Here is a 25,344-nt window from a genome sequence, read left to right as displayed (position 1 = left end):
TATGGGCGCTTAATCACAACTAATGAATACTTCACGTGGTCCTGAGCTCACCTTTGATCTCCTCTGATTCTGAACCTCCGCCGCTAGACGCGAGTCGACCTCAGGAGCGATATAGCTTGGAACCAGATGTAGCGTCCACAAGTGTCCACCACGGAAGCGTCACAGCACTCATCAGCGCAGCCTGACGATAAAACCCAAGCTTCCTTGATATGTATCTCCGGAAACCAGTCTCGAATGGCCGAACTCGTACCTAGTTTCACTTTAAATATTCCAGCTCTCCAGCACATTACCCCAACCATCCTCACCCCCTCCAAGCTAGGATGAAAATCTGAGGTACCAAGTCTCTTAGATGGTGGGCTACCCAGAGAACTTACCGCTCCCCGAGCTATGGTCACCCTCATCCTCGCTACCGTCTTCCAACGATTCTTTCTACTCAGCCTCGTCGAATGAGCCTCTGGTAGCCGGAAGTCTAGGTCTCCCCGCTGGTCAGGCTGAGGGGATTTATTTCCCTTCCTTTAGAAAGGAGGACGCGACGAGTGCGCGCCTCCTCAGTCTGTTGGACGAGCAGAGCTCCGATTCATGTGTTTCCTCATCCTCAGATTCGTCGAACGTAAATCGCATTCTCTTACCTGCAGGATCTCAGGCTAGACAGAGAAGATTGTCTGGGATCGTTTTGTCTACGTCGAACATGCTATGGAATCGCGGACGCACCAAGTCCCTACCCAGTCTTTCGCCTTCAGATGTTCCATTCGCGACATTCCCGATAGCTGCTGCTCCCCGAAACGACGCGACGAGCGGCGCTCATAGAAACAGATCCGTCAAGTTCCACACCACAGCACTCTCTCAGAAGGTATGGAGATGAAACGCTCGTGTAAACAACACTGATGATTTCACTCAAGATTGATCGCGGAACTCTGGACCGCATTCCTTCTCCACATCCTCAATATCGCTGCCATGCCATCAGCACTGACACGCTTGCATCTCTGGCCTGGACCGGGCACTCGTCGAACTCCATCTCACCCTCTCTTCACCCAGATTCCAGCAACACCGCATCCTTTCTCCTACCATTGCAGTGCAGTTCGATCTCCCCCACATGCGACGCGCCTCCTACTGTCCCATTAACTCCTTCCCCTGATGCAGCCCACCGGCATTCGTCGCAAGATACCGCTAAGAAACGTCTCAGACGGTGGACATTGGCTGCAGCCATGACAGACTCCAGCATAACCGATGAAGTCTTTGTTGAAGGGTTGGAGAAGGTCAGAATGGCCGCGGAAATATGGGAATGGCGGGAGTCCGCGTCCGTGACCTCGTCGATACCGCAGCTGCCGGTACTCCCACAACGCTCACCTATCGGCGATATTCCTGTGGGAGATGGTAACAGCGATCATGGGGAGGAGGAACTCGTCTCCACGCAGAGACGACGTTCGCAACCCAAATTACCAATACGCTCCACTTCCGATCCATCATCAGCTCAAACATGGCAGATGGCCCGTCGAGCCTTGCTGATTTGCAGAGAAATAGTTCGGACGGAAAGAAATTACCTTGCCTCGCTTCACATACTTGTCGATGGGGGGACGATAACAACTCCCCCTGCACCCATGCTTACTCTATTGCAGCCTTTGGTCCAAATCAGTACCGCGATCCTGAAGAAAATGGAACGTAATCCTAGCGCACTCGGGGTCGCAGAGGCATTCGTGTCCTGCCAAGAAGACTTGGAAAGTGCACTCGTTGCTTGGTGCAGCAGCGTGGGCGACTTCTTTGGTCCATCTAAATCGACGTCGAAAACCCTCGGTACTATTGTAGGTCCCCTGAAGAGGAAATTCAACGTGTGGAAGAGGGTCAAGGCTGCTGGGCTTGACTGGGACACGTCACTGCAAAGGAAGGCACATATTACTATTGGAGACCTGGCCATCTTACCGACTCAACGTATCCTGCGTTACGTGCTTCTTTACAAAGGTACGTTCGCCTCCGTTTACACCCTTTTACAGTATTATGACACCAAGCAGATCTACTTAGATCGACCCATCACAGCTCTCCTTCATATACCTGGGTTAGGCTTGCAGCGCAAACGTCTGAAAGAATTGCTAGGAAATGTGACTCTGCGCAGCTCAATAGACTATTTATTAGATGAGAAAATGAGAAAATAAGGTTCGGCTTTGGCTCAGAACACCCCTTAAGAGTCCCTAAATTAAATAGGAGAATAGGGTCGTGTGATTTTGCGCGTCGTAACCCTTCTCGAATTCCAACCTTCGACTCGCGAACTACACAATTAATCGTTTTCGACACAGAAAACTCCTTCTGTATTCGTTCAAAAATTTCAGCTCGGACATGGCATCCACCTCCATCTGCGATTTCGAATGAGCCTTCTGTCACCTTCTCCGATATCTATTGCAAATGTTTTTGTGTACACATTTACAGTGATTCTAGCTGGTTCCAGCCATCGACGTAGCCCAGTGATCATCACGGAGGTGCTGTTGAGACGGACTTAGAGGAGTATCCCAAACTATCAAACCGCATATATAGATGGGTTATATTTGGACGAACCGGTACGCAAGATAATCATTTGCAGAAATTAATGGAATCTCCAGAAGCGAACGAAATAACGAGCACTTCTCAATCAATGTTCGAAGCAATAGGAAGTCCAGGAACTCAGCTCGGGGACATGAAGGAGCGCTTCTTCTCGACATCACAAAATTGAAGGCGAGGACATATTCAGGACGGAGCGGGTCGATTATCAAAGCGCGCTGATTTTTGTCATTAGCGGAAACGTAGAACATTGCGAATTCGGGCAGTGAGAAGCTGCTGATGCTTATCTATAGAGAGAGAAGGACAAACCATGGGGCAACAGGTACGATATCCTCGCTTAATTCATCCCAGCAGTTCTGACAATTGCGGTTGTCTTCCTATGGAAAGATGAAAAATCTGTACGTATCTACATCGCTTTTGAACAGATAGCAGAACGGTGAGTTTATGGATCGATTTTTACTACTACTTTCTCGCCGCTGACGCGGTTGTTTCTCAAGAGATCCAGACCCTCTGCTACCCTTTCTTTAAAAGAGCCTTGGTCCAACAACAGCACTTTGCTTGGCTTCACGAGGTGCAAGTCAAGGAGCCTGGGTAATATTTTGGGCATGAGGTTTTCTTTCAGGAACTCGTCCTAATGAACGGCCTCAATAATTGACGAGCGACACACATCAAACAAATACTTGCCTGCTCGTACAGGAACGTCCTCACCCCGACATATTTAGTGCCCTTCGGAAGCACGTTCCATGCATCCGGCAGTTCCCAAAGCATCTGAGCTCCAGGAGCACCTCGCACTGATGATCCTTCTTTGATAGGGAGTAGCAGCGCTAGCGTGCCAGACGGACTAATGACCTTGGCTATTGTAGCAATGGTACCCTGTGAGGTAATCGAGTCGATGGCATATTGGACCTTCCCATCTCCACCAGCCGCCTTGCCGATGTCTTCAACCAATGTCGGACTTCGGTAATCAAAGACACTGCTGGCCCCGAGTGATCGCAGATAATCGTGATGCTTGGTGGATGCTGTTGCGATTATATTCGTGTAGCCCGCGGCGTAAAGAAGTTGAATTGCGTATTGCCCGGAAGTGGCACCAGCACCATAGACCAAGATTGGGGCAGATGCCTGAGGTGGGGGATCTAACTTAGCTGGGAAGTCCGGGATGGGGAATCCAAGCTGGTTGAAAATTGTGTAGAAGGCGGTGACGAAGTTGTCGGGGATAGTGGCTGCTTGATCGAAGGGTAGCTCATGAGGTATCTGGATTCTCAAAGTCAATTATGCAACTTCGGAGTAACGCGAACGTGAGTGCGATATTACCTTGGCAATTAAATTCCGGGGTTGGATGCTATATTCTTGTAGCCCTCTTGCCAAGGGGGTGTGGAACGTCGCCCCTACGACTCGATCGCCTGCTGTGATGCCTGTTACTCCAGGCCCAACATCCACCACAACTCCGGACGCGGTGATCCCCAAGACAAGAGGGTAACTGTCGACTCCATATCCAAGGTCCGCTTGGTACGTATCGTACGCAATCATTGCGGCGTACGAGTGTTTGAGCAGGACCTCGCCAGCGCCTGGTGCTCCGGTTGGAAGTAGGATCTCGTCTACGGACCCTTTCGCTACTGTTGCAATGGCACGGTGAGTAGACATCTTTGTGTTGAGTGAGCATTTCAACGCTGGCGTTCCTGTTTATATAGAGGCAAGTGATCAGTCAGCATTCGCAGCTGGATGACCAATGATCCATGGTAAACACATTGTGCTGGATTATGAGCAAAGCAGGAAGCCTGTGTTACCCACGATGTGCTCGCGCGTTGACAATTTCTACTGACGCATTGAAAGGCTCCTCAATTCGGACCGAAAGAGTAATCCATCCTAGCCTCGGATACGGTAGGGTTACGTCCGCCGATTCAATCGTGATTCGCTTCAAGAAACTTGACAATGTTCTGCTCGCTATCCTAATATTCCAGCGTCGGCTACGTCCATCAGAGATGCCAACACCCACATGACTTCTACCCCTGGTCAATTGGAGGTAAGATGTCTTCTCATGAGGCTGGATTACTTGGACTAAACTTAGATCATGCGACCAGATATCACTTTGCGGGATTAGAACAAGGTTAGACACCCACTGCTTCTCCTCACAAGTCAAGCGGCCTCATGGGGAATATAAATCCCGCTGATGCGTTGTCTCGCCCTTGAGATCCAGTATAAGTACATCACCAATAGAGAATTGCTTCTACGAGTCAACTAATCGCCCACCATGGTTTCTGTCCCCCGAGATACTCCTGAAGTCGACAAGCTTATCAATGGGCACACCAGCGACCCATCCCTCAAGGTCAATGGTGATACAGGAAAGAAGACGTCATCAACTTTTGTCTCGGGAAAGTTCTCGATAGACGAACCGCGCCCCATCAAAGTAGTGGTCATCGGTGCTGGCTATAGTGGCATCATCGCCGGAATTAGGTGCGTACTTGACAGGCGCCGCGGGATGCACATGATGACATTGTTGCAAATCAGGTTTACGCAGAGAGTCCAAAACTTGGACCTGACCATCTATGACGCCAATGCAGGCATCGGCGGGACATGGTTCGCCAACAAATACCCCGTAAGTGGCTCGTAGATAGGTCTATACGCAGAAACTAACTGTCGTCTACAGGGACTTGCTTGCGATCTTCCATCCCATTGCGTATGTACACTATCCTACGAAGACGCGCTGTTTTGGCTAATCATTCCTAGTACCAATTGTCATTTGAGAACAACGTAGGCACCACTTATCCGCGCATTTGGTTCGCCGGCTAATATGATGTGTAGACCAACTGGTCGTCATTTTATTCTCCAGGCCCAGAAATTTTGGCATACTTGCAGGGCGTCGTCGACAAGTACAAACTGATGAAGTACATGAAACTTCAGCACCGCTTGGTCGAAGCTAAATGGGATGACGACGCGGGCAAATGGCGTCTTCGCATGCGTCGACCGGTCTTGTCAGCTGCTGGCGAAGCTGCATTCAGGCAAACACCTCCCAATGAAGCCGGCACTTCGAACATTCCAAAAGTCGAATTCGAAGAATTTGAGGACTCCGCGGACGTGCTATTCACTGGAATCGGCAACCTCAACCGTTGGTACTGGCCTGATATCCCTGGCCTCGAGGACTTCAAGGGGAAAATCTTGCATAGCGCACAATGGGATACTGGTGATTCGAGCAGCGGGTGGGAAGAGAGCGTTAGAGATTGGAAAGACAAACGCGTTGGCGTGATAGGAGTGGCATGTGTATCTTGCTCAACTTTCACATACATCTTACTAACTTAGACCTTAACTTTGCACAGGGTTCTTCTGCTATTCAAATCGTCCCAGCCTTGCAACCGAAAGTAGGGCATTTGGTCAATTATGTGCGGGGACAGACGTGGTTGGCGGTTCCTTTCCTAGACGACATGCAGAAAGGTTTAGCCAAGGGAAGAGAGGTTACTAACTGTGAGTGCAATCCAAAGAAAATGATCATTTGACTTATTAACTATGACCAGATAAATATACCGACGAAGATAAGGAAGCTTTCAAAGACCCGGAATTCTACAAGAATTTCCGCCGGAAGATGGAATCAGAACTCAATGTGTGTTTTGCTTACCACACGCTTTGATAGGTTGTCAATTATACTCATTACCCTCATCTTTAGGCCGCGCAAGATGCGGTCATGGTTGGTACGGAAATGCAAGCGGCAGCAAGGACCATTTTCAAAGAGCAGATGCTGAAGCGACTAGCCAGGAAACCTTGGATTGCTGATCATAGTACGCTATGTCTCACTCCCGGAAACTGGCTGCTCTAACGTCATAATAGTTATCCCCGAATTCCCAGTAGCATGCCGAAGACTCACACCGGGCGTGGGCTACCTCGAAGCCCTGTGTGAAGATAACGTTAGTCCATCACTCATCTGATAGAGAGAATTAATTTGAAGGCGTATGTCTTTAGGTTGACTTTGTGCCATCGTTGATAAAGCGGGTGACCCCAGAGGGCATCGAAACAGTTGATGGGGACCACAAGGCTTTGGACGTTATCGTCTGCGCAACTGGTCTGTCCCCTGGGCCTATCAGATTGAGCTCATGTTGACATCTTACCTCGGTTAGGTTTTGACACTTCATACCAATTGGACTTCCCTATCATCGGCAAAAATGGGGTAGATGTTCGTGACAAGTACTTGCCTCATCCCCGGACATATCTCTCTGTCGCGGTAGAAGGCTTCCCCAACTGGTTCCAGACACTTGGTCCCAATTCTGCAGTCGGAGCCGGATCACTGTTGATCATCCTAGAGAAGCAAGTGGATTACGCTGTCGAAGCAACCCTCAAGATCCAGAGGGAGAGGCTAAAGAGCATGGATCCCAAGAAAGAAGCCGTTGATGACTTTGATGAGTATCTAGAGGTAAGCGCGTTTTGACAGAATGCTCCCTTGGCTCTATGCTAAGGCATGGTGCGCTTGCAGGCTTGGTTCCCCAGGGTAAATCCATTCGACTCCATATCATTCCGAGGTCATACTGAATGAGCCTTTAGACTGTCTTTGGACAGAAGTGTCGATCTTGGTACAAAGTCGGCAAGGAAGAAGGTCGTGTTGTTGCCCTATGGCCCGGTACGTCGCTCTTCTCTTCCGACCGCTTGACTCGGATCTCTCAAGGTTGACACGCCTTCGCAGGTTCCTGTCTCCATGCTGTCGAAGCGCTTGAGAAGCCGAGATGGGAGGACTACAACTACGAGCTCCTTGACAAAGGCGTGAAAAACCGGTTCTTCTACCTAGGCGATGGCCTTACGAAGAATGAGAAGATCCGTGGAGGTGATAGTGAGTATTTGCCCAGTTCTTACCCGATCGTCTACTCACATGGACTATGATATTAGTGGCGACGTATCTTGACCGCATTGACTACCCTCCAGGTATGTAGCGTTCAGTTCAACGCTTCTGGAACCTTGCTGATGATCGTCTTTAGTTCCTTCGAGTTAAATAATCGCCACTAGCTACTTGATAGTAACTCTTGTTGAATATATCATATTCATGTATTATAGACGGTTTCCGAGTTATCATTCGTAATATACTACTGTGACACTTAGCGTGGGTTGGCAGGGTTCGAAAGAGATTGAAATCATGAACAGCGTCTGCTTAATAGATATGTAGATGGAGGTATACAATTATGATCAGTACTAATTTGTCTAAGTTCGGGTCGTATAGTATAGTCACTGAAAATGTCCAAAATCCTGCGAGTGGTCATGTATGATGTTGCCCAGGGAAGATCCGAATCCCAAACAGGTCGTCTACATGATAATGCAGTCCTTTCCGTCTTTGCCTTTCGCTGAGCCACCCACATCGCCTTCGTGTCTCTGCAGGACTGAACCTGGGCCACCGGGATGGTGCATCGGTACATCTTGAGACGCTTTCAGGCGTTGTGCCGCACGCTTATCCCCTTGCTCTGCGGCACGCTTGTACCACGCAATAGCACTGCGCGGCGATTAGCGGGCTTATCGGGAGATATCACAAAGCAAACTCACTCTGGCAGACTTGCAGGTGTGCCTATACCTACTTCCAGGAAGTAGCCCACAGCGTACATCGCTTTTGGCAAGCCGGCTTCCGCTGCCTTCTGTGCCCAGAGGAACGCTTCCGTGTCTGATTGTGGGAGCACACCAGGTGAACCGACTAGATACCAAGCTGTCAGGGCGAAGCAGGCATCACGGTGGTTTTGTTGGGCGGCGATGTTCTACTTGGAGGTTAGGAATGTGCGTGTCTACGGTAGAAGGAAAACGACGCACATAATAATGGATCGATAGTGCTGGGTCTTGTGGGCACCCCATCTTTCCATATTCGTAGCACTCGCCGAGACGGTACGCACTGGGTGCATAACCGAGCTCCGCAGCCTGCGCCAATAGTTCCACGGAGTACTCGTAGTCAACGAACACGACATCGTCTATCCCTCGCTCGTGTAGCAAGGCAAGTTCATGGAGAGCATGTGGAAATTCCGCTGTCGCATGTTCAGCACTCCGTTTCAACCACTTCACGCCTTCTTTCGGCCTTTTCGATAATCCGAGTTCGCCATTTAATTCCGCAATACCTAGCCGATAAAGCGCTCCAGGGTGTAACGAGGCTGCGGCCTTGCGGTAGAATGTGAGAGCTTTGGCGGATTCTCGGCGGCATCCCCACCCGTTCTCGCAGCACGTTCCCGCGCGGTATGCAGCATCCGGGTGGTTGTGCTTCGCAGCTAGAACGAATAAAGGATAGCCTCGATCGAAGTCTTGCTTGTTCTTTACGGTTCCTATGCCGTTGGCGTAGCAGTCGGCGAGGAAGTATTGAGAGGCGGGGTGACCGCGATCGGCGAGACGCTTAAGCAGTGATGTGGCCTCTCGAACGAGGTCGTCTCGTTTGTCAAGCGCCTTCTCCACCTCCAAGGTATTTCCCGGCGTTGGAGCGGGAATGGGCATGGATTTCGATGCGTCGATCATGAACACGGCGAATTCGAACTGTATATCTGGATCTTGTGTTTTCTTTGCATTGGCACGGTAGAGCTCGAGCGTCCGTTGGTGTGACAAGAGTGCCGCGTTGTTGCCTGGCCGTAGATGGGAGTGATCGAGGATAGGTCCACTCAATGTGGGTGATGGTGCACGGATGGATTGGGTCGCCACGGACCCGCCTCGTTGGGGCATGGGCGAGCGTACAGGAGGGAAGGCTACATCTGCGGCGTCATTATTGCCATTGCCGTTGAAGAAGTCGTCCTCTGGGTCCTCATCTATGTCCGAGCGGGAATCCTGCTCATACCCAGCAGGTCCTGGTCCCCCAGCGTATCCCCCGCCATACCCAATTCCGCCTCCACCACCTCCGCCGCCGCCGCCGCCTCGCCCACTGCCTAGTGATTCTGGGTAACCTGCTGCGCCCCCATTCGGTTCATAGATCTCTTGGTTCAAAGGCGGTCGCGCCTGTGACTGAGAGCGCACAGAATTATATGGCGAGCCATTTCGCTGTTCAAACTCTCTCGAAGACGAGTGTCTAGGGGACGCATATGGCGGTTGCGGTGGGTAGTACTGCTCTTCGTTCCCAGACATGATGGCAGAAAGGCGAAAGTTGTTCTCTGTTTGCGTTTCTGCAAAGTTATCAAGAAACTGCGAGCTGTTTGGAGGTATTGAACTCGATAAAGCGCTCGCCAGACTTTCTGCTCACCGTCACCAGAATTATTTCAGCCTTCGATATTCAATTGAGGATGCTGTCCAAGTTCAGAGTAGGAGGAACGCTCACTGCATCGGTTGGCCGGCATCAAGTTACGTGTGCCAAACTGGGTAAGGCGCACGTGCGTTATGCCCAGACTAAGCTTTTGGTTCCTGGCTCCTGAAAGCTCCTGAAGCTCCTATATTAGACAGGCTTGAATTCTTAGGTCCTCAAAGCTTCAGTATTTCAGCGTTCAATCCTTGCTCACATCTACGGAAGTGGTAGTGTACAACTAAGTACTGGTTTGAACATTCTGAAGCAAATTTTCAGTGTTCAGGCTATATGCTACCATCGTGGAGAAGATCAGGCGTATCGATGCGACCACCTGCTGGAACTACGACCGTTTGATCTGTGTTGGAAAGGGCGAAACGATGCTCCCGGCCAACTACTTAAGCGAAGATGAGAGGACCGAGGTCGTGGCATGGTAGACTACGAATGTGAAGAGAGTCCTGAGATCCCGGCTTCCAGGTCAAAGATAGAAACCACTCTCAAGGAAATCGGGCCCGAGGATTATTCTGCTTTATATGAAGAGATCGGTGTTGCGTTATTCGAATATGGGCGTGCGATGCCACCACTTAGGGAAGTACAGCACCAGCAACAGCGCGATTGTACACCCCCCTAAGGTATCATAGATCACCCGCAGATCTCAAAAATGGACAGCCAGCGCCTCATCGAGCTGCAGCTCCCAGTAGTCTCCCGCAAAGGCCTCATACCGAAGACACTCGAAAGTGAGAAGGTCCTAGTGAACGTCACGAAGCGTGAATATGTCAAAGCCGTAGACAGCCAAAGGCAATTTATTCCAGAGAAGGCTGTTCCTCGCTTGACTCGCTGGGGCTTGGGCGAGGTGATAGCCACAGTTGAGCGTGGGGAATGGGCTGGCGACCACTTGTCAATGATCTTATGCAGCGAACTAGAAGAGAAGATGAAAAATGAGGGGGGCTGGAAAGAGTTCAAAGGTCATACAATGGAGTTCCGATGAATAAAGGGGATAAATAAATGAATTCTATCGGCGCTGTCAAGACCTCAAAACTTGTGTGGTCTCCTAGCCCCTTACGATGTGTCCAAAAGAGGAAATATTGTCGGTAACTACTGTGATTGAGCGTGACCTGCTGCCGCAACTCGGCCACAGCTCTTGTATCCCAACCATGCAGTCGCTACGAACAAGGCGGTCTCAGGCGCCGCGGCAAGCCCAGCGCACCCCTACGACTTCGAATAGGTTAGCGAAGAACAATGCGTCGAACCGGGACACGCGCAAGTCCAAGGTCGACGACAGGATCAAGAAGCGCATGTCCATGCGTTATGCAGATATATCTGGACCCACAGAACTCAGTATACCGGATGTACCTTCTCTGCCTGTGGGCATCGCTGCGTCGGCGAATCGACGGCGTCCGGGAGAGCAGGAAGAGTTGGTTGCCGATCGCAGCGTCGGGGCCGATGAATCTCGGCGAGCAGACGACCTGGAGCACATGCTGGACGACGACAACTTTGATCCTGACGCGTGTATGTCTAGCTTTATTTGAGCTGTAATATGTAGCTAGCTGACCAGAATGGAGCAGATCTGAAGGCGAAGCTAGCTAACTCCACTGAAGCTGAATTGAAGTCGCTACAGTCCTCCTTGCGCGGTGCCAAGGATGGTGTAGCTTTTGATCTCCAGCGGAATGTCTTTAAGAAGTGAGTGACACAGTACCTATAAAGGCTTCTCATCCCATACTTCTGTAGCTATGCAGAGTTCGTGCTCATTTCGAAGGAGATCTCGACGCTGGAGAACGAATTGCTGGAACTCAAAGAATCCCTCTCAGAATACAAGTCAATGCCCTCGTTATTACATATTCCTGACCCGTCATCTTCATCCTCGACTATATCCACCTTCCGTCGTTCCTCGATGGCCGACCTTCGCATCATGTATTTCAATCAAATGCAAGCATTGCACGCGCAGATTGAGGGATCCTCCAAGTTTGCCCCAACGTTACCAGGGAGACATGTCATAGCGGAGACGGACGGCGTGCTTAGCTTGAACGCAGCGACGTACAAGCCTATCGGCAAAGTCAAGTTTGTGGTTTTGGATGATTTGGTACTAGTGGCGCGGCGCAGGCGTCGAAACGGTGGTGGGGGCGGAGGCGGTTCAGGGAATCCAAGCTCGGGGAGTGAAGGCAAGTTAGTAGCGGAGCGATGTTGGCCCATAAATGAAATGCTCGTGCTTGATACGAAAGACTCACCTAGTAGGCTGCATGTTCTACGTTCACACTGTCGAAGATCTCTCTAACATATTTCTTAGGCATGACGAACGTTTTCAAAATCAGACATGGAAAAGAGACACACGTCTACCGCACCCAATCGTCTGGCGACAAAAAGTCTCTTCTTGCTCAGTTCCGACAGGTAGCTGAAGAACTCGCAGCGAAGAGGCGTAAAGAGAGAGAAGGCGAACATGAGCGGCGGAAGACCATGATGCTGGGCGGTAATCTAATGGACAAGGCCCCTCCGATGCCGGACTGGATGGCGGAACTGTCAGAGAAGGCTGGGGAAGGCAGTTCTATGGCTCGCGATAAAGCTGAACGAGATAATCGATGGGTCAGCGAATGGTCGGACGATTTAAGTGTCTCTATCGCCCTCAAGGAATGGGACAAAGCTGTGGGCCTTGTAGAGGAAGGTCTGGTATTTCCCGTTGTTGATGTCGCGCACTTCTGACTGCGGGATACTTGATAGGTAAAGCGAAATCATCAGTGACACCAGCCTTAGCCACTAAGCTTCCCGTTCTGACTGGCCTCCTCACAACCTCCCTTCTCTCCTCTTTGGCACTCCCAAGTAACCGAAAAGCTGCCGTTGTACACCTCATTTCGCTGCTTATTCGTCTGGACGCCGGCCCCGCCGCCCGTCGTACATTCTTAGAAATGAGGGAGCAGGTGATGAAGACTCTGATTAGGAAAATTGCATTTAGTGGGGATACTGCAAGCTATGTTGGGGAGATGTGTATGGTGTGGTTCACGGCGATCAAGCATACCGCAGATTGGTTCCTTGCGAGTTTCAAGGAGAACGAAGTGGCGAGTTGTGAGTTCCACATATTTATGTTGACGCCGCAGTATGGATGGTTGACCGTCATGCCTAGCGTTCGTTGAATGGTCGAGGAAACAGATTGAGGCTTACGCCGAGATGTTCAGAACGCAAGTATACGGTTCAGATGTTGACACGGAAGTTATAGATGAGTGTGTTAAACTGACTTACACGCAGAGCAAGAAGGTACATACTGGATTCTGACCGTTTGAATTCGTCTAATCGTCTCCCTTTTACAGCTACTTCAAGAATATGGCCTCGACTTCAGGTTTTTGCTTGACGAACTCCTTCCTAAAGAAGCGTCAACCGCCGTGTCTCCAGAAGCGAGGATGTCGAAGCCATTTTCTTTCCGAGGACACTCTATACAAGTCCCTAAACACGATGTCGACTCTTCTGTTCTTTCGGCTTTCCTCAGCCCCGGGTCTTCCTCCGCTGCGTCGAACTCAACGCTTGGTACGCCATCTAGGATCCCCTCGATTCCTCTTCGCAGACGTGGCTCCCCGGCTCCGCCACTACCTGTTGCGCCGGCCTCGGCCTCTGTAATACCATCATCATACGGCACCTCCTCGAACCGAACTTCAGATATATCAAGCACCATATACCCCGCATCCGCAACCATCCCCACGTCTTCTTCACGCCCGCCAACGCCCACAAGATCCCGCACCCCCAATCCTCCATCGTCGTTAACCGCAGCCGATCCACCTCCAGTACCCATCATTGCGCCGACTCCACGGAGTACACGCACGCCTCCACCTGGGGGGCGGCAGGGAATGCCTGATTATGCTACTCCTCGCGAGCGGCCACCGAGGGCGCTACGAGGAAGCCCGGCCCCGCCGCCGAGGTCTAGTAATCGACCAGGAAGTTCAGCTATGCATCGCCCGGCCCCAGTAGCAATCCCGCCTAGAGAGGGTATGTTCTGATTTCAACCTTTTATTACTAAGTTGTGTACACTACCTGCTTTAATCACACTTGGAATGGGCTTGGTTGGTCGCGCGTTTCTGGTGATAAATGGTAATGAGGGCAATGCTCGCCAGCCTTTTCCATCGACCTTCGACGTTGCTTGCATCTCTAACCCAAAGTGAGAGTAAAATAAAAATAGTGGGATTCAGCGTCTGAGTCAATATCTCTCCGCCTGGGAGTCGAACCCAGCTTTCGCGCGACCAACAAGAAATGACAGGCGCGTGTACTAACCGATATACTAGCAGAGAGTTATTTTGTGACTTTAGTAAAGAATTATAGCATGGTATAGCCCTTTTAGGCTTGTACGACAGCAACTTAGTACACAAGCTCCAGCTCTGAAGTTTATGCACTGTTTACGCAATGTTTCCGCTCAACGTTGGAACGTTCAGCGCTGCATGTCGAATATTAGCGTTGCATTCTGGTTCAGTCTATTCGGTAATTGTTATTCAATACCTTGCGCACCTATGACTCAGGCATGCACTTGGAAAATCTCGACTCTCTTCCCCGCACCACGATGTAGTAGTCCTTCACAATACACGCCCTCATTCCTCGACACTCACTTGTAGACAGGACAAGGCCGACGCTTGGCCAAGCGCACACTTGTTGTTATTCAAATTGTGGGAACTTTATTCGATGCATGTGCCTCGGAGCATCGTCTGCAACGGATCTTGTTTCCTGCCCACCACTTACCTCGAACGATGAGACACTGTAGTCGACCGACGGCAAGATTGCAAATACTCCGAGGCGCAACAACACAGCCAGCGACAACGAGAATTCAACGGCTTTCATCCGCTACGCGGGAGATCCATACCAGTCATTCGCGGCTGGGACAATTACCTATTCCGAGGCGGAGCCAGGCTGGGTTGCTTGAGAATGGTCGAAGATGTTATGCGTCTGAGGCTAGTGGCTCTGGTACGCTGTAGTGTCTTCCGGGCGGTGGATCTTACGCCTGACCGATCCCATACAGTCCTACATAGTCCCCGGAAGCCTCATTTCGACAAGATCCTCATCGCAAATAGGTGAGTCGGATTGGATGCACACCGTGCTACGAGCTTATCCCTCCGTTCACTCAGAGGTGAGATAGCATGTCGGGTCATACGAACGGCGAAGAAACTCGGGATCCGGACTGTCGCCGTGTACTCTGAAGTAGATAAAGACGCGTTACACGTGAGGGAGGTGCGTCGGATCCTTCATTGTGATCTTCCGTGGCTAATGGTACACGCGCAAGGCCGACGAGGCGTATTGCATAGGACCCGCACCTTCAGCAGAGTCCTATGTAAGTACGAACGTAGATAAGCGCCTACGCGATGCTAATGATGCATACAGCTGCGCATGGATAAGATAATTGAAGTGTGCCACAAAACTGGAGCACAAGTGAGTTCATCTAATTGACACTCCATCCCGCGAACTAAACTGTGCAGGCTGTCCATCCAGGGTATGCTTCTTCACTGTTCGCACTTTGGACTTGTTTTGAATACGACTGCCTTGCAGTTATGGCTTTTTGAGCGAAAATGCGGTGTTTTCTGAGCAGTTAGCGAAGGAGGGTATTACTTTCATCGGTCCCCCCGCCTCGGCCATTGTCAGCATGGGATCGAAGAGGTATGTATCTCTATAGATATACTCGCAGAATACACCCTGACGGCCTGCAGTGAATCGAAGAGCATCATGTCTGGTGCGTTGTGTCTTGCCATTGACACGACGCGATGCGATTGCTTAGGTGGTAACTGTAGCTGCTGGCGTACCCTGCGTACCTGGCTATCACGGCGCTGAACAAGACCCCAGCTTTCTATATTCGCAAGCCCAGCAAATTGGGTTCCCCGTGTTGATCAAGGCAATCCACGGTGGAGGCGGAAAGGGAATGCGTACAGTGTTCGAAGAGTCTGAACAGGCTTTCAACGAAGCGCTTTCGTCCGCGAAACGCGAGTCGCTCAAGGCGTTCGGGAATGACACGGTGCTGATAGAGAAGTACATCATCCATCCTAGACATGTAGAAGTCCAGGTCTTCGCCGATAAGTTGGGAGGCGTTGTGAGTTTGTGGGAGCGAGATTGCTCCGTGCAAAGGCGAAACCAGAAGATTATAGAAGAGGTGCGTGCTGTAGATAGATAAGTATGTCGCCGTCATACTCAGTCAACTACTCAGGCTCCAGCACCCGGCTTGTCTCCGGAACTTCGAGCAGATCTAAGTGCGAAAGCGATAGCTGCCGCTCGAGCTGTGGATTACGTCGGCGCGGGCACTGTAGAGTTCATATTCGATAACGACACCTCCAAATTCTTTTTCATGGAGATGTACGTCAAGTCTCTCTTCTTTCCCTCACTCGCTGATACTCTGCTTAGGAACACGAGACTCCAGGTAGAGCATCCTGTGACCGAGATGGTGACCGGTTTGGATCTGGTAGAATGGCAACTTGAGGTACTTCCGACTAGCTTCAATTTTATTCAGAAATGAACTCGACTGACGTGTATTTTATAAGGTTGCAGCAGGAAACCCTCTTCCTTTGTCCCAGGCACAAATACCGCTCGTTGGGCATGCATTTGAAGCGCGAATATACGCTGAAAACCCAAGGAACAATTTCCTTCCTGACTCAGGACACCTACTTTACCTCTCGACACCATCCCCGACTAATGTCTTTGCTCCCACACTACCCTCCGCTTCCCGTAAGGCTGACGATTCTCTTATTCCCACCAACGATGGAGCAGTATCGGACTCGCTGCTGCATTTGGGAGTTTCTACTAGACTGGAACAGGGTTTTGAACAAGGGGCCCAGATAGGAGTGTTCTATGATCCGATGATTGCGAAGTTGGTGGTACATGGCCAAGATCGTACTGAGGCTTTGAGGGTGCTTCGCAAGGCCCTGGACGAATACCAGGTCGTCGGCGTGTCAACGAATATCGAATTCCTGAGGAGCCTAGCCGGAAACCAAGCCTTTATCGACGGCGAAGTCGAGACTGGATTCATTCCCGTGAGTTGGTTTCACGGGGATCATCATTTACGTTCGGCATACTGACGTTTACTGAATTGGGATTGGAATTGGGTGTGGGTTTGGATCTGGATTCGATGCGTTGAAGAAACATACTGCTCAATTGTTTCCTCCTGTGGCTGAGCCATCACATGCCGTTTTAGCGCAAGGCGCACTATTTGTGGCGCTGCGCGATCACCCCAACCATAAGATCGCATCAGGCGTACCAGTCTCGCCATGGAACTCGCTCTCATCTCGGCGATTTGGTGGGGACCACTATGAACGAACGATCAGTATCCAGACGCAGGAGACCTCTGAGTCTGACGATGCATCAATCGCGACAGTTCATATCAAGGCATCATCAAAGCCTGGTCGTTACAATGCTATCGTGCGCACTGACTCGTCGGAAACATCGTTCCTCGATATACCCGCGGAGTTGGCTTCTCCGACGTCACTTGCCACTACACTGGATGGCGAGTCCCTGAAGACTACTATTGTGTCGCAGAGGCCGCCTCCGGACGTCCCGGCGTCGTTATCGGTAAATACGATGGAGCGCCTTCACGTTTTCAGTAGCGGACGGAAGATAACGCTCGTTCTTCCCTCGCCGAAGTGGCTGTTGTCCTTGGGCGGTGATTTGTTGAAAGCTGCAGCAAAAGGCGCATTGAAGGCCCCGATGCCGAGTCTTGTCGTGGAGGTGAAAGTTAAAGTGGGCGATAAGGTGGTTAAGGGACAAGCCGTCGTTGTGCTGGAGAGTATGAAAACCGAGACGGTGTTGAGGGCGAATACGGATGGTGTCGTGAAAGCAGTAGCGTGCAAGGATGGAGAAATGGTAGCCGAAGGGAAAGAGCTGGTGGACATTGAGGAAGAAGATGTGTAAAGTAGGTGTGCTCACCGGCACCGTTTGTTCTGTGACGTCGTTGATTATTTGCGCCATTTGTGATAGGTGTATTAGCAACTAGACTGAATGATCCGTAAAATGATTTATTTGTCTCGCGCCATTGCGACCGTTCCCAAGGTCTAACGCAGACTGGCGTAAAAACGACAATCCACGCCGCACGGAGTCTGACACGGGTTGGACATAGAGATCCAGGCACTGACATGAGCGCGTTCTAGGACGGACGGAAGTATCCATAATGCTGTGCCTCGATCTATCACTAGTGTCATTTCCTCCATTCGTCCATAAGATGGATCCAAACATTCCGCTGGCGGCGTATAAGTACTTGATCCCCTTGACTGCGATACACATATCAGTTTCGTCTCTCCCCCTACTCACATGTCGATGAGTCGAGTTCATCTGACCATCGAACCGTTTATACTCACTACTCGGGCTCGCTTGCGCTCTCGGGCTAATCGGTATACAGCTCGCGATGACGCTGCGGCAAGGAGGGGGGCGCATGTGACGCTTATATTCGCACATGGTTTAGGATTCCGTAAGTACTCTATGTTCTTTCTCCTCAGGGTGCTGATCGTCAATCCCCAACCATCGAAGACAAGGAGCACTGGGAGCCAGTCATACAAGAACTGTTCACTACCGATATCAGATCGGGGTGTCCTGTGCTCAAGGAGGCCTGGTCGATCGACTCTCCTGATCATGGGCAGAGTGTGTTTCTGAACGAGGAGGAACTCCGACATCAGTCCATATCCTGTAAGCAAGCGTCCTTCTCTCGCCGGGACCGATATACTAATGTCCGCTGCCTTACCTAGCATGCGGGACTTACGGGACCGTGATCTCGACGTTAATCCATTCGGGGCTGGTGGATCGAGACGATAAGATCGTGTTCATCGGACACTCCGCGGGCGCATCTGCAGGGTGATTTACACAACGTTTCGACTTTGTGTCCCGATTGCTCATGCTTGCACTCGCAGAGTCATCTCGACCTCTTACTACGAACGCCGAAGAGACATCCCGTATAGTTCCATGATCTTCGTCGAACCGATGATGTATTCGAGGGAGTTGCTGTCTCGGAATGTCGATGTGCAGAACTGGGTTATCAAGGCGAGTAAGGCGTGCCTTTCGAGAAAAGATTCGTGGCCCTCCATCTCTGCTGCGAAAACATTCCTGTCCAGTAAATCTCCTTGGAAGCTGTGGGATCCAAGGGTGCTTGATATCTATGTGGTGAGTTTGTTGTTCTGGCTTCTGCTGAATTTCGAGGAGTGGTTTACATTGGTCATTGGTTTCTGCTTGCAGACCTTGGGCGGATTGAGGCAGTTACCGTCTGGCGCCGGCTCGGGCGTGACGCTGACATTAGCGAAAACTGCCCAAAGCGCCGCCTACGCCAACGTAGAACCTCATCATGACGCTAGCGAACAACTCAATAATATCGCCAGCTATATTCCTATACAAGCGATCTTTGGGACGCGTGTTGATTACTGGTATGTGGTGTTACTTCGTATCTTGACCTCCACAAATACTCATAGCAATAAATCCACAGTCCGAGGGCTATTCAAGATAATATTCGTGCTCTACTTGAGAAGAGTAGCAATAATCAAATCGAGTTCATCGAAGATGCCGGACATACGGTATGTCGTGATGTCAGACATGCAGGGCCATCGTTGGAATTAACTCTAACTCGTCCTTCTTCTATCTAGGTTGTACAAGAGCAACCTACACGCTTAGCCCAAGCATTGTACGGGTTTATCCAGAGAGACTTTTCAGTGATCCAAAGCCGATTATGAGTATCTTGATAATACACGCGTATAATAATATCTTTCCAATAATCCAGGTATTTATGTATTACCATTCAATTAGTGTACATAACATGGATGTAGTATTATTTCATGTAGTTAATCAGTATTTTATGAACATTTTGTTTATTACTTACCTCTTTGGCGAAGACTTGGGCGACCGAAGCAAGAATTTGAATCCTCCTTTGAAATAGAAGTTTCAGGATAGATAGTTCAATAGCAATCATAAAAATAACTCTCTGCTAGTATATCGGTTAGTACACGCGCCTGTCATTACCTGTTGGCCGCGCGAAAGCTGGGTTCGACTCCCAGGCGGAGAGAAAAGGAAGGCACGTTCGACTTTTTTTCGCTTCCGCTTCCAAGAAGATAGTTCTAGTTAGATAGTTAGATAGAATCTTCTTTCACTGTACGTAAGTAATTTGCTTCCTCTGTAAGGGATTGCTAACACACAACTATTGAACTTAGCTTTCGCGTCAAGAAAACGAGGGCAAGCGATATTACCAGCCCAGGGCGGCGCGTCCGGAAATCAACCACTTCATCGTTGAGCTATGCCCATCAAGCCAGGTCTTGAGCTATGCTTCGCCCGGTGCTGGCGGCGGCGACTCTCCCCAGTGTGAGTGTGAGTATACGGTTTAATTATGGATTCGGCCACCTTCCAGACAGACAGACAACTCTTCTAATCTCCAAAGACTACCCTTCCCTTCGAAGTTTCCTGGTTCAACTGACTACTCTAGGATAGTTCTCTGTTTTGGAAATTCAAGCCAGAAACATTCGCTTCGACTTCTACTATACGGTCCGGTCAGGTCGCGCCATTATTGCGAAAGGCCGCGATCGGCTAAATTTCGTGGAGAATGTCGAGTCGAGCCTTGACATCGGCAGCGATGATTGTTTCAAGCGTTTGCAGGAGTTACTGGCAACCATGCGTTGGAATACTCTGGCGGTGATTGGAGGATATCTCTACTCTCGCTCCTGAATTCGGGCTGAATATTCAGCTGATTTTGCAAGTCAAGAGGGAAAGCTGTCGGCCAGTGAGGAAGCACGCGTTGCTCAGCACGTATCGTAATCACCAATGCTGCTGAAGGTGTGCTTTGATTTTCTGACCGAACACGCACCAGATAGACTGACACATAATTTAGACGTCCATGCGCAGTTGCTTGGTCTTAGAATGCTTGGTCTTAGAATTACCAAGGTGTACAGCTATCACCGTCATTAAATCCCACTACGGCCTAGCGAGAGTCCAGCCATCCGATGTTGCGGATTATTCCAAAGACCAAGAGATTTTGAAGGAATGGCGGCCGCCTAGCATGTCGATTATCCACCATCTTGACATGGAGGTTTCCGTCTGCGTAACGGCGGCCGATTTGCAGGGATCCCGTGCACCAAAGCTTGAGAGCGAACGGCACTGAAATGGAAACCCTTCCTTGCGTTTACGACAAACGGATGATCGGAGGTCGGTTTACTTCCGCTTGCAGTTCAGGGCCCTAATCTATTATTTCCCTGGGGTAATTGCGGTGTTATCGACGGACCAGCGACAGTGATCGTAGTGTCTATGTCATGTTGTTGAAATCCGCCTTGCAATACCCTCGGTCTCGGTGTATTGTAAAGCTCCAGCAAAAGCCAGCCTTCGCTTGCCTTTGTTATCACCCAGGAATGAATCACCTACGCAGGCTCGCATACTAACTTCAGGAAGCACCCTGCTTGGCCCATGTGTGTCTTCAAGACCCCACACTTCTGCACGAGGCATATATCGCCGAAATCCAGTGTTGTACTGGGTTCAATCTTGAATTTGCAATCAGGACTGCGGACGTGGGTGATGTTGCTGACAAACTCAAGCTTCAATATTACCTTTCTAGCAACGAAGCACAAGTTAATTGCCATGCACACCGAATGTAAGCAGTCAAAGTTTAGTCTAGTTGGCTGACGAGGCTTGCCAGCGAGACGACTTGATTGTCCACGTGGTGCTGCTCAGAATACACCACCCAACTTCGATGAGCTTCGATGACGGAAAAAGCACGGTGCAAGTAAGTCCGATTGCATTACACCTGATTCTTGCCATTTTGGATGTTTAGCCCTCTGACTAGCGCGTTTGCGGCATATGGAGAGTCGTGACAGCATAAATACCTCAGGATGATGTTCTGAGTCTCCAGGGACTTGGTTCACCATGCTCCGATCCTTTGTCGTACTGACATCCGTCTGCGCTGCCTACGCTGCAGTACTTCCCCGCGACGCACTCAACGGCGTTCACTTGGCCGTTGACCCCAAGTGCGGCGTTGCGGGAGGACGATTTGGTGATGTCAACATCGGTCTCAAATCGTTGACATCCTATGAACATATCGTTGCATTTGGAGTACGTCGCCCTTCTTCGTCTTCAATCATGTCGTGCTTATGGTGGTCAATAGGATTCATGGACTGATGGAGGAGCACATGGCGGAGAGCCGTTACCGCCACCGATTCTTACGCCACCAAACCCAAGAGCTGGCGGACGGGCGAGTAATGGACCCGTGTGGGTGGAGAGATTGGCATCTGCCGCTGGTGCAACCTTGCTCGACTTTGCAGTTAGTAACGCCAACATGCTCTGTTATGTCGAAGCTCACCCTTGATATCAGGAAATTGGCGCTGTTACGGATAAGAATATCTGGCCAAAGACTCTGCTCCCTACCACCTCATCGGGCGCGAACGACTTTGTCGGCCAAGGTGAACTTCCCTGATCTAACCTTGGCGAGTATGGGCGGGCACTGAGAAACCTTCGTTGTAGCACACAACTACATTAATCAACGAAATGGATTCGATCCAGAGACGACACTATATACCATCTTCCTAGGAGTTGGGTAAGGGCTTTGTTACGATGGGAGGAACCTATGCTCACTTATCCTTATCATTATGATCGTAGGGACTTTGACTTGTCCCAACGTAAGCATCTACTCCCCGGTTCTGCACCTGATTCACTCACCTTTTTTATATAGAAACGGGCACAGATAACCTCTACACGGTGGCAGGTGCCATCGTATACACGATCCTTGAACTCACTTCCTATCCCACATACGCCAAGAACATAATCGTCGTTGACAACTACGGTCGCGGCATTTACGAAACGCCATCGGGGGATGCGTTCAAAGAAGGTATCTATGCCGGATTGAACACTCTCCACACGAGATACGGCACGAACGTCGGGTTCGTCGACCTTAAGACCCTATGGGATGGTGTCCTGGGCAGCAGCCCCGGATATGAAGCATTTGGATATACCAGTAAGGGAGCATGCTTGCCCTCTTCAACGTCGACATCTGGAGCCTGCGCCAACCCCGAATCAACGTTCTACTGGTTACCAGGGTGGGTTGCTTTCACTTCATTCAGGACGTCACTCGAGAGCTGACTTGGTGTTGGCGTTTACAGGATACCGTCGACGGCAACGCACGGTCTGATCGCAGACTACGTAGAGAAGGTGCTGACAACATGCTGAATGAGATGCGTGTTCATGATCATGAAGAATAATACTGTATGTATGTCTATTTTACTGTATTTTTGGGTTGTGAGCATCCTGTAACACACATCATTCGTTCCTTACTGGTTACTATATCTTGCTGTCTTCGCTTTCACCATGCATTATGTCACGGCAGGAATTACAATGGTTTATGAATAAGATTCGCGATTATCAAGTCAATAGAATGTGCGAACGCTGGCGCGGTGGTTGCTGGTGAATTCTATCGATCGGTATTTGGCCAATTGGCGGGTGTCGGGCTCTCAGCAACACCGCCAGGTGCCCCCATCTGTCCAGTGAGTCCAATTGTGTCTTGCAATATATCCTCACCAAGCATCCTGAATTGCCCATCGTGTCCTATCTGCCTCTGCACCGGCAGAACACCGAACACTGTCTCTGTCTCCTCCGTCGCTACGCCACCCACCATATTACCTCCAAACGAATCATCATCGAACGAATCATCGAACCCGTCGTCCTCTATACTGCCAGCGAAGGGGTGGATAGGAGCGTCGCCTCCTACATCTTCCTCGAATGAATCCCCTGAATGATTGGACGATCCAAATGAATCATCTGCCCCTCGTGCTCGAGATGCCATCAGGAATGCCGCAGAAGGATGAGCAGTGTTGTTGATCTCGTCGTCATCTTCATCAGAGTCGGAGCCCGTATCCTCTTGACTATGTATCGGAGTCATCATTTCCTCCTCTTGAGGTTGTGGGTTCATTACAGCCTCGGCTACAGTACTAAGCCCAACGCGACGCATCATCGTATCGAGGCTTGCCATGCTACTCTCTGTAGAGTCCTGTAGCGCATATCGAGAGAGTGATGGTGGAGTGGGAACGGTACTCATACTAGACTCCACGATACTATGCTTATAACCCGAGAAGGCCGTTTGTCGCTGCATATCGAAGAGGATGTCACGAGAGATCCGTGAGGCAGCTTCTCTGATTGGAGTACGGCCAAGGCCAAGCTCAGCAGTAGAGCGAGGCGGGCGAGCAGGAGACATTAGCCTTGGCGGAGACATTCCGGGAGGAAGGCCATCAAACGAGTCGTCGTCATCCTGGTCAGGAGTAGACGAACGGATGGCAGAGGTGTGACCCGCGTCGCGACGAAACCGTTGAGGTGTGCGGGATGATGGATCAGACAAGTCGACGAGACCACTCCATTCAGATGGCTTCGTATTTGGAGGTAAGTAGGGGTTATAGCCCTTCGGAACCGGCGTTTTGGGCTTCTTGAATTTGAGCGGGGAGACGATGGAAGGATCGACGGTGCTTTTAAGAACGTTCCTGAGGAGAGATCGAGGGACTTCTCTCCCCTTCCCTTTGTCTGTTCTTGGTATCATCGATTGTTCCTGTTCCTGTGAATCATCGAACATAGATGGTGTTTGTTGATGGCGGAATGAGGGGGCAGCCAGTGGAGGGGTAGCTGTTTCGTCCATCGAAAAATTCTGGAGCTCTCGATCTATACGTACCAATGGCGACTCCAAAGATGCCGACCATGATGGATCGTCAGCATGACTCCCGAAACTGTCGTGTGGTTGTGCCAACCGCTGGCGATGGGCCGTTGCCGGCGTTGATGAGAAAGCCGCCTGGTTCGGCATGAAAGAATTTTCGGTGGAGGCTACACTCTGCTCATCAGTTTGGTTATCATGGTCTTCGTTGGTGTAAGCTCCAGAGTGCCGACTGGAATCTCCCTGCGTCTCCTCTGCTGCTTCATTCACGGATGAATAGTCCTCGAACGTTGGGATACGAATCTGAGCAGCTTGCTCGTAGAATGAAGTCCAAAACTACGCGTTTTCTCAGTCGCGACGGTCATCCCCCGATCTTTGTACTGACCTTCGCTGCCTCCCGAACTGGTTCCGTTCCGACCGCATATCTCTTCACCGCAGGAAGCATTTGATTTGCAAGTATGTTATGCATCTTAGAGAAATTTTCGTCAATGTTCTGCGCGACATCAAGTCAGCCTGGGATGAAGGGCGTCGACTTCGGAACAACCTGAAGCTTGATCGTGATGAGCTGTTCAATCTGTTCTATTTGATCATTAACAGAAGCGGTAGTGTCCAGACCCGGGATTTCTATTGTAGAGGGGTCTGTGGCTGGTGTCCATCGCGGTGGATTTGGGCGAATCGGCGGACGGGAGTCTGCAGGCATAGTGGTTCTGATAAGAAACGCGTGCTGTCACACGTGTGACTCGACGCGACGTGCTGGTGTATGTATTATTGTGGGAATTTTGTCCCACACCGCCATGTGAACTTGAGCCTCTTGTTCTTCGGTAGTTCCATGTTTTTTGTCTTGATGACCTGGCAGCTCCCGACTTGATGAGCATTGAATATATTGCGATCCGAAGGGCGGACTTCGCAACAACTTCATAGGAGCATCAAGGGTGACGCCTTGGTGACGCTGCCGAAGGATATGGCCCGCAACTGTCGGCCAGCCTAGTCAGCTGCAACATAGAACCCAATTCTGTGGCCATCGAAGGCACCCATA

The 25,344-nt window shown here is 50.4% G+C and overlaps 10 protein-coding genes and 1 non-coding gene across 11 annotated transcripts; 8 read left to right on the top strand and 3 right to left on the bottom strand.

Annotated features, from left to right (window-relative positions):
- Nucleotides 1-349: 349 nt before the first annotated feature.
- Nucleotides 350-2,147, top strand: PC9H_003056 (uncharacterized protein; the record flags this gene model as incomplete). The annotated part of the gene is made up of 2 exons (XM_036772653.1): nucleotides 350-850; nucleotides 900-2,147. The coding sequence occupies 2 exons, from the start codon at nucleotides 350-352 to the stop codon at nucleotides 2,145-2,147; spliced, it is 1,749 nt and encodes a 582-aa protein (XP_036634126.1).
- An 821-nt stretch (nucleotides 2,148-2,968) lies between these two features.
- PC9H_003055 (uncharacterized protein) lies at nucleotides 2,969-4,167 on the bottom strand (the record flags this gene model as incomplete). The annotated part of the gene is made up of 3 exons (XM_036772652.1): nucleotides 2,969-3,157; nucleotides 3,211-3,777; nucleotides 3,838-4,167. The coding sequence occupies 3 exons, from the start codon at nucleotides 4,165-4,167 to the stop codon at nucleotides 2,969-2,971; spliced, it is 1,086 nt and encodes a 361-aa protein (XP_036634125.1).
- A 607-nt stretch (nucleotides 4,168-4,774) lies between these two features.
- PC9H_003054 (uncharacterized protein) lies at nucleotides 4,775-7,492 on the top strand (the record flags this gene model as incomplete). The annotated part of the gene is made up of 16 exons (XM_036772651.1): nucleotides 4,775-4,977; nucleotides 5,032-5,119; nucleotides 5,171-5,200; nucleotides 5,251-5,274; nucleotides 5,326-5,781; nucleotides 5,838-5,982; nucleotides 6,033-6,118; nucleotides 6,182-6,293; nucleotides 6,343-6,419; nucleotides 6,475-6,574; nucleotides 6,630-6,922; nucleotides 6,983-6,997; nucleotides 7,051-7,126; nucleotides 7,190-7,333; nucleotides 7,390-7,425; nucleotides 7,479-7,492. The coding sequence occupies 16 exons, from the start codon at nucleotides 4,775-4,777 to the stop codon at nucleotides 7,490-7,492; spliced, it is 1,899 nt and encodes a 632-aa protein (XP_036634124.1).
- Nucleotides 7,493-7,800: 308 nt separating this feature from the next.
- On the bottom strand, nucleotides 7,801-9,576 carry PC9H_003053 (uncharacterized protein; the record flags this gene model as incomplete). Its single annotated transcript, XM_036772650.1, has 3 exons — nucleotides 7,801-7,984; nucleotides 8,035-8,240; nucleotides 8,293-9,576. The coding sequence occupies 3 exons, from the start codon at nucleotides 9,574-9,576 to the stop codon at nucleotides 7,801-7,803; spliced, it is 1,674 nt and encodes a 557-aa protein (XP_036634123.1).
- Nucleotides 9,577-10,157: 581 nt separating this feature from the next.
- PC9H_003052 (uncharacterized protein) lies at nucleotides 10,158-10,715 on the top strand (the record flags this gene model as incomplete). Its single annotated transcript, XM_036772649.1, has 2 exons — nucleotides 10,158-10,319; nucleotides 10,380-10,715. 2 exons carry the CDS (start codon nucleotides 10,158-10,160, stop codon nucleotides 10,713-10,715), a joined length of 498 nt encoding a protein of 165 aa, XP_036634122.1.
- A 166-nt stretch (nucleotides 10,716-10,881) lies between these two features.
- PC9H_003051 (uncharacterized protein) lies at nucleotides 10,882-17,578 on the top strand (the record flags this gene model as incomplete). Its single annotated transcript, XM_036772648.1, has 19 exons — nucleotides 10,882-11,236; nucleotides 11,293-11,407; nucleotides 11,456-11,955; nucleotides 12,012-12,383; nucleotides 12,440-12,781; nucleotides 12,840-12,970; nucleotides 13,024-13,693; nucleotides 14,457-14,763; nucleotides 14,818-14,920; nucleotides 14,973-15,020; nucleotides 15,071-15,118; nucleotides 15,166-15,179; nucleotides 15,236-15,343; nucleotides 15,394-15,416; nucleotides 15,475-15,830; nucleotides 15,885-16,030; nucleotides 16,079-16,154; nucleotides 16,216-16,704; nucleotides 16,811-17,578. The coding sequence occupies 19 exons, from the start codon at nucleotides 10,882-10,884 to the stop codon at nucleotides 17,576-17,578; spliced, it is 4,971 nt and encodes a 1,656-aa protein (XP_036634121.1).
- Nucleotides 17,579-17,974: 396 nt separating this feature from the next.
- PC9H_003050 (uncharacterized protein) lies at nucleotides 17,975-19,377 on the top strand (the record flags this gene model as incomplete). The annotated part of the gene is made up of 7 exons (XM_036772647.1): nucleotides 17,975-18,131; nucleotides 18,191-18,346; nucleotides 18,406-18,511; nucleotides 18,568-18,817; nucleotides 18,890-19,074; nucleotides 19,134-19,221; nucleotides 19,291-19,377. 7 exons carry the CDS (start codon nucleotides 17,975-17,977, stop codon nucleotides 19,375-19,377), a joined length of 1,029 nt encoding a protein of 342 aa, XP_036634120.1.
- Nucleotides 19,378-19,622: 245 nt separating this feature from the next.
- PC9H_003049 lies at nucleotides 19,623-19,706 on the top strand. Its single transcript has one exon. It is a non-coding gene; the product is annotated as a tRNA-Asp (tRNA).
- Nucleotides 19,707-20,455: 749 nt separating this feature from the next.
- PC9H_003048 (uncharacterized protein) lies at nucleotides 20,456-20,792 on the top strand (the record flags this gene model as incomplete). The annotated part of the gene is made up of 2 exons (XM_036772646.1): nucleotides 20,456-20,467; nucleotides 20,523-20,792. 2 exons carry the CDS (start codon nucleotides 20,456-20,458, stop codon nucleotides 20,790-20,792), a joined length of 282 nt encoding a protein of 93 aa, XP_036634119.1.
- A 755-nt stretch (nucleotides 20,793-21,547) lies between these two features.
- Nucleotides 21,548-22,843, top strand: PC9H_003047 (uncharacterized protein; the record flags this gene model as incomplete). The annotated part of the gene is made up of 7 exons (XM_036772645.1): nucleotides 21,548-21,733; nucleotides 21,786-21,941; nucleotides 21,993-22,080; nucleotides 22,142-22,214; nucleotides 22,277-22,296; nucleotides 22,350-22,713; nucleotides 22,777-22,843. The coding sequence occupies 7 exons, from the start codon at nucleotides 21,548-21,550 to the stop codon at nucleotides 22,841-22,843; spliced, it is 954 nt and encodes a 317-aa protein (XP_036634118.1).
- A 241-nt stretch (nucleotides 22,844-23,084) lies between these two features.
- ASK1 (DASH complex subunit ask1) lies at nucleotides 23,085-25,008 on the bottom strand (the record flags this gene model as incomplete). Its single annotated transcript, XM_036772644.1, has 3 exons — nucleotides 23,085-24,644; nucleotides 24,694-24,801; nucleotides 24,853-25,008. The coding sequence occupies 3 exons, from the start codon at nucleotides 25,006-25,008 to the stop codon at nucleotides 23,085-23,087; spliced, it is 1,824 nt and encodes a 607-aa protein (XP_036634117.1).
- Nucleotides 25,009-25,344: the final 336 nt, after the last annotated feature.

This window comes from Pleurotus ostreatus (genome assembly GCF_014466165.1).
Source record: "Pleurotus ostreatus strain PC9 chromosome Unknown scaffold_2, whole genome shotgun sequence".
Lineage (NCBI taxonomy): Eukaryota > Fungi > Basidiomycota > Agaricomycetes > Agaricales > Pleurotaceae > Pleurotus > Pleurotus ostreatus.
This window is presented reverse-complemented; position numbering and strand designations above follow the sequence as displayed.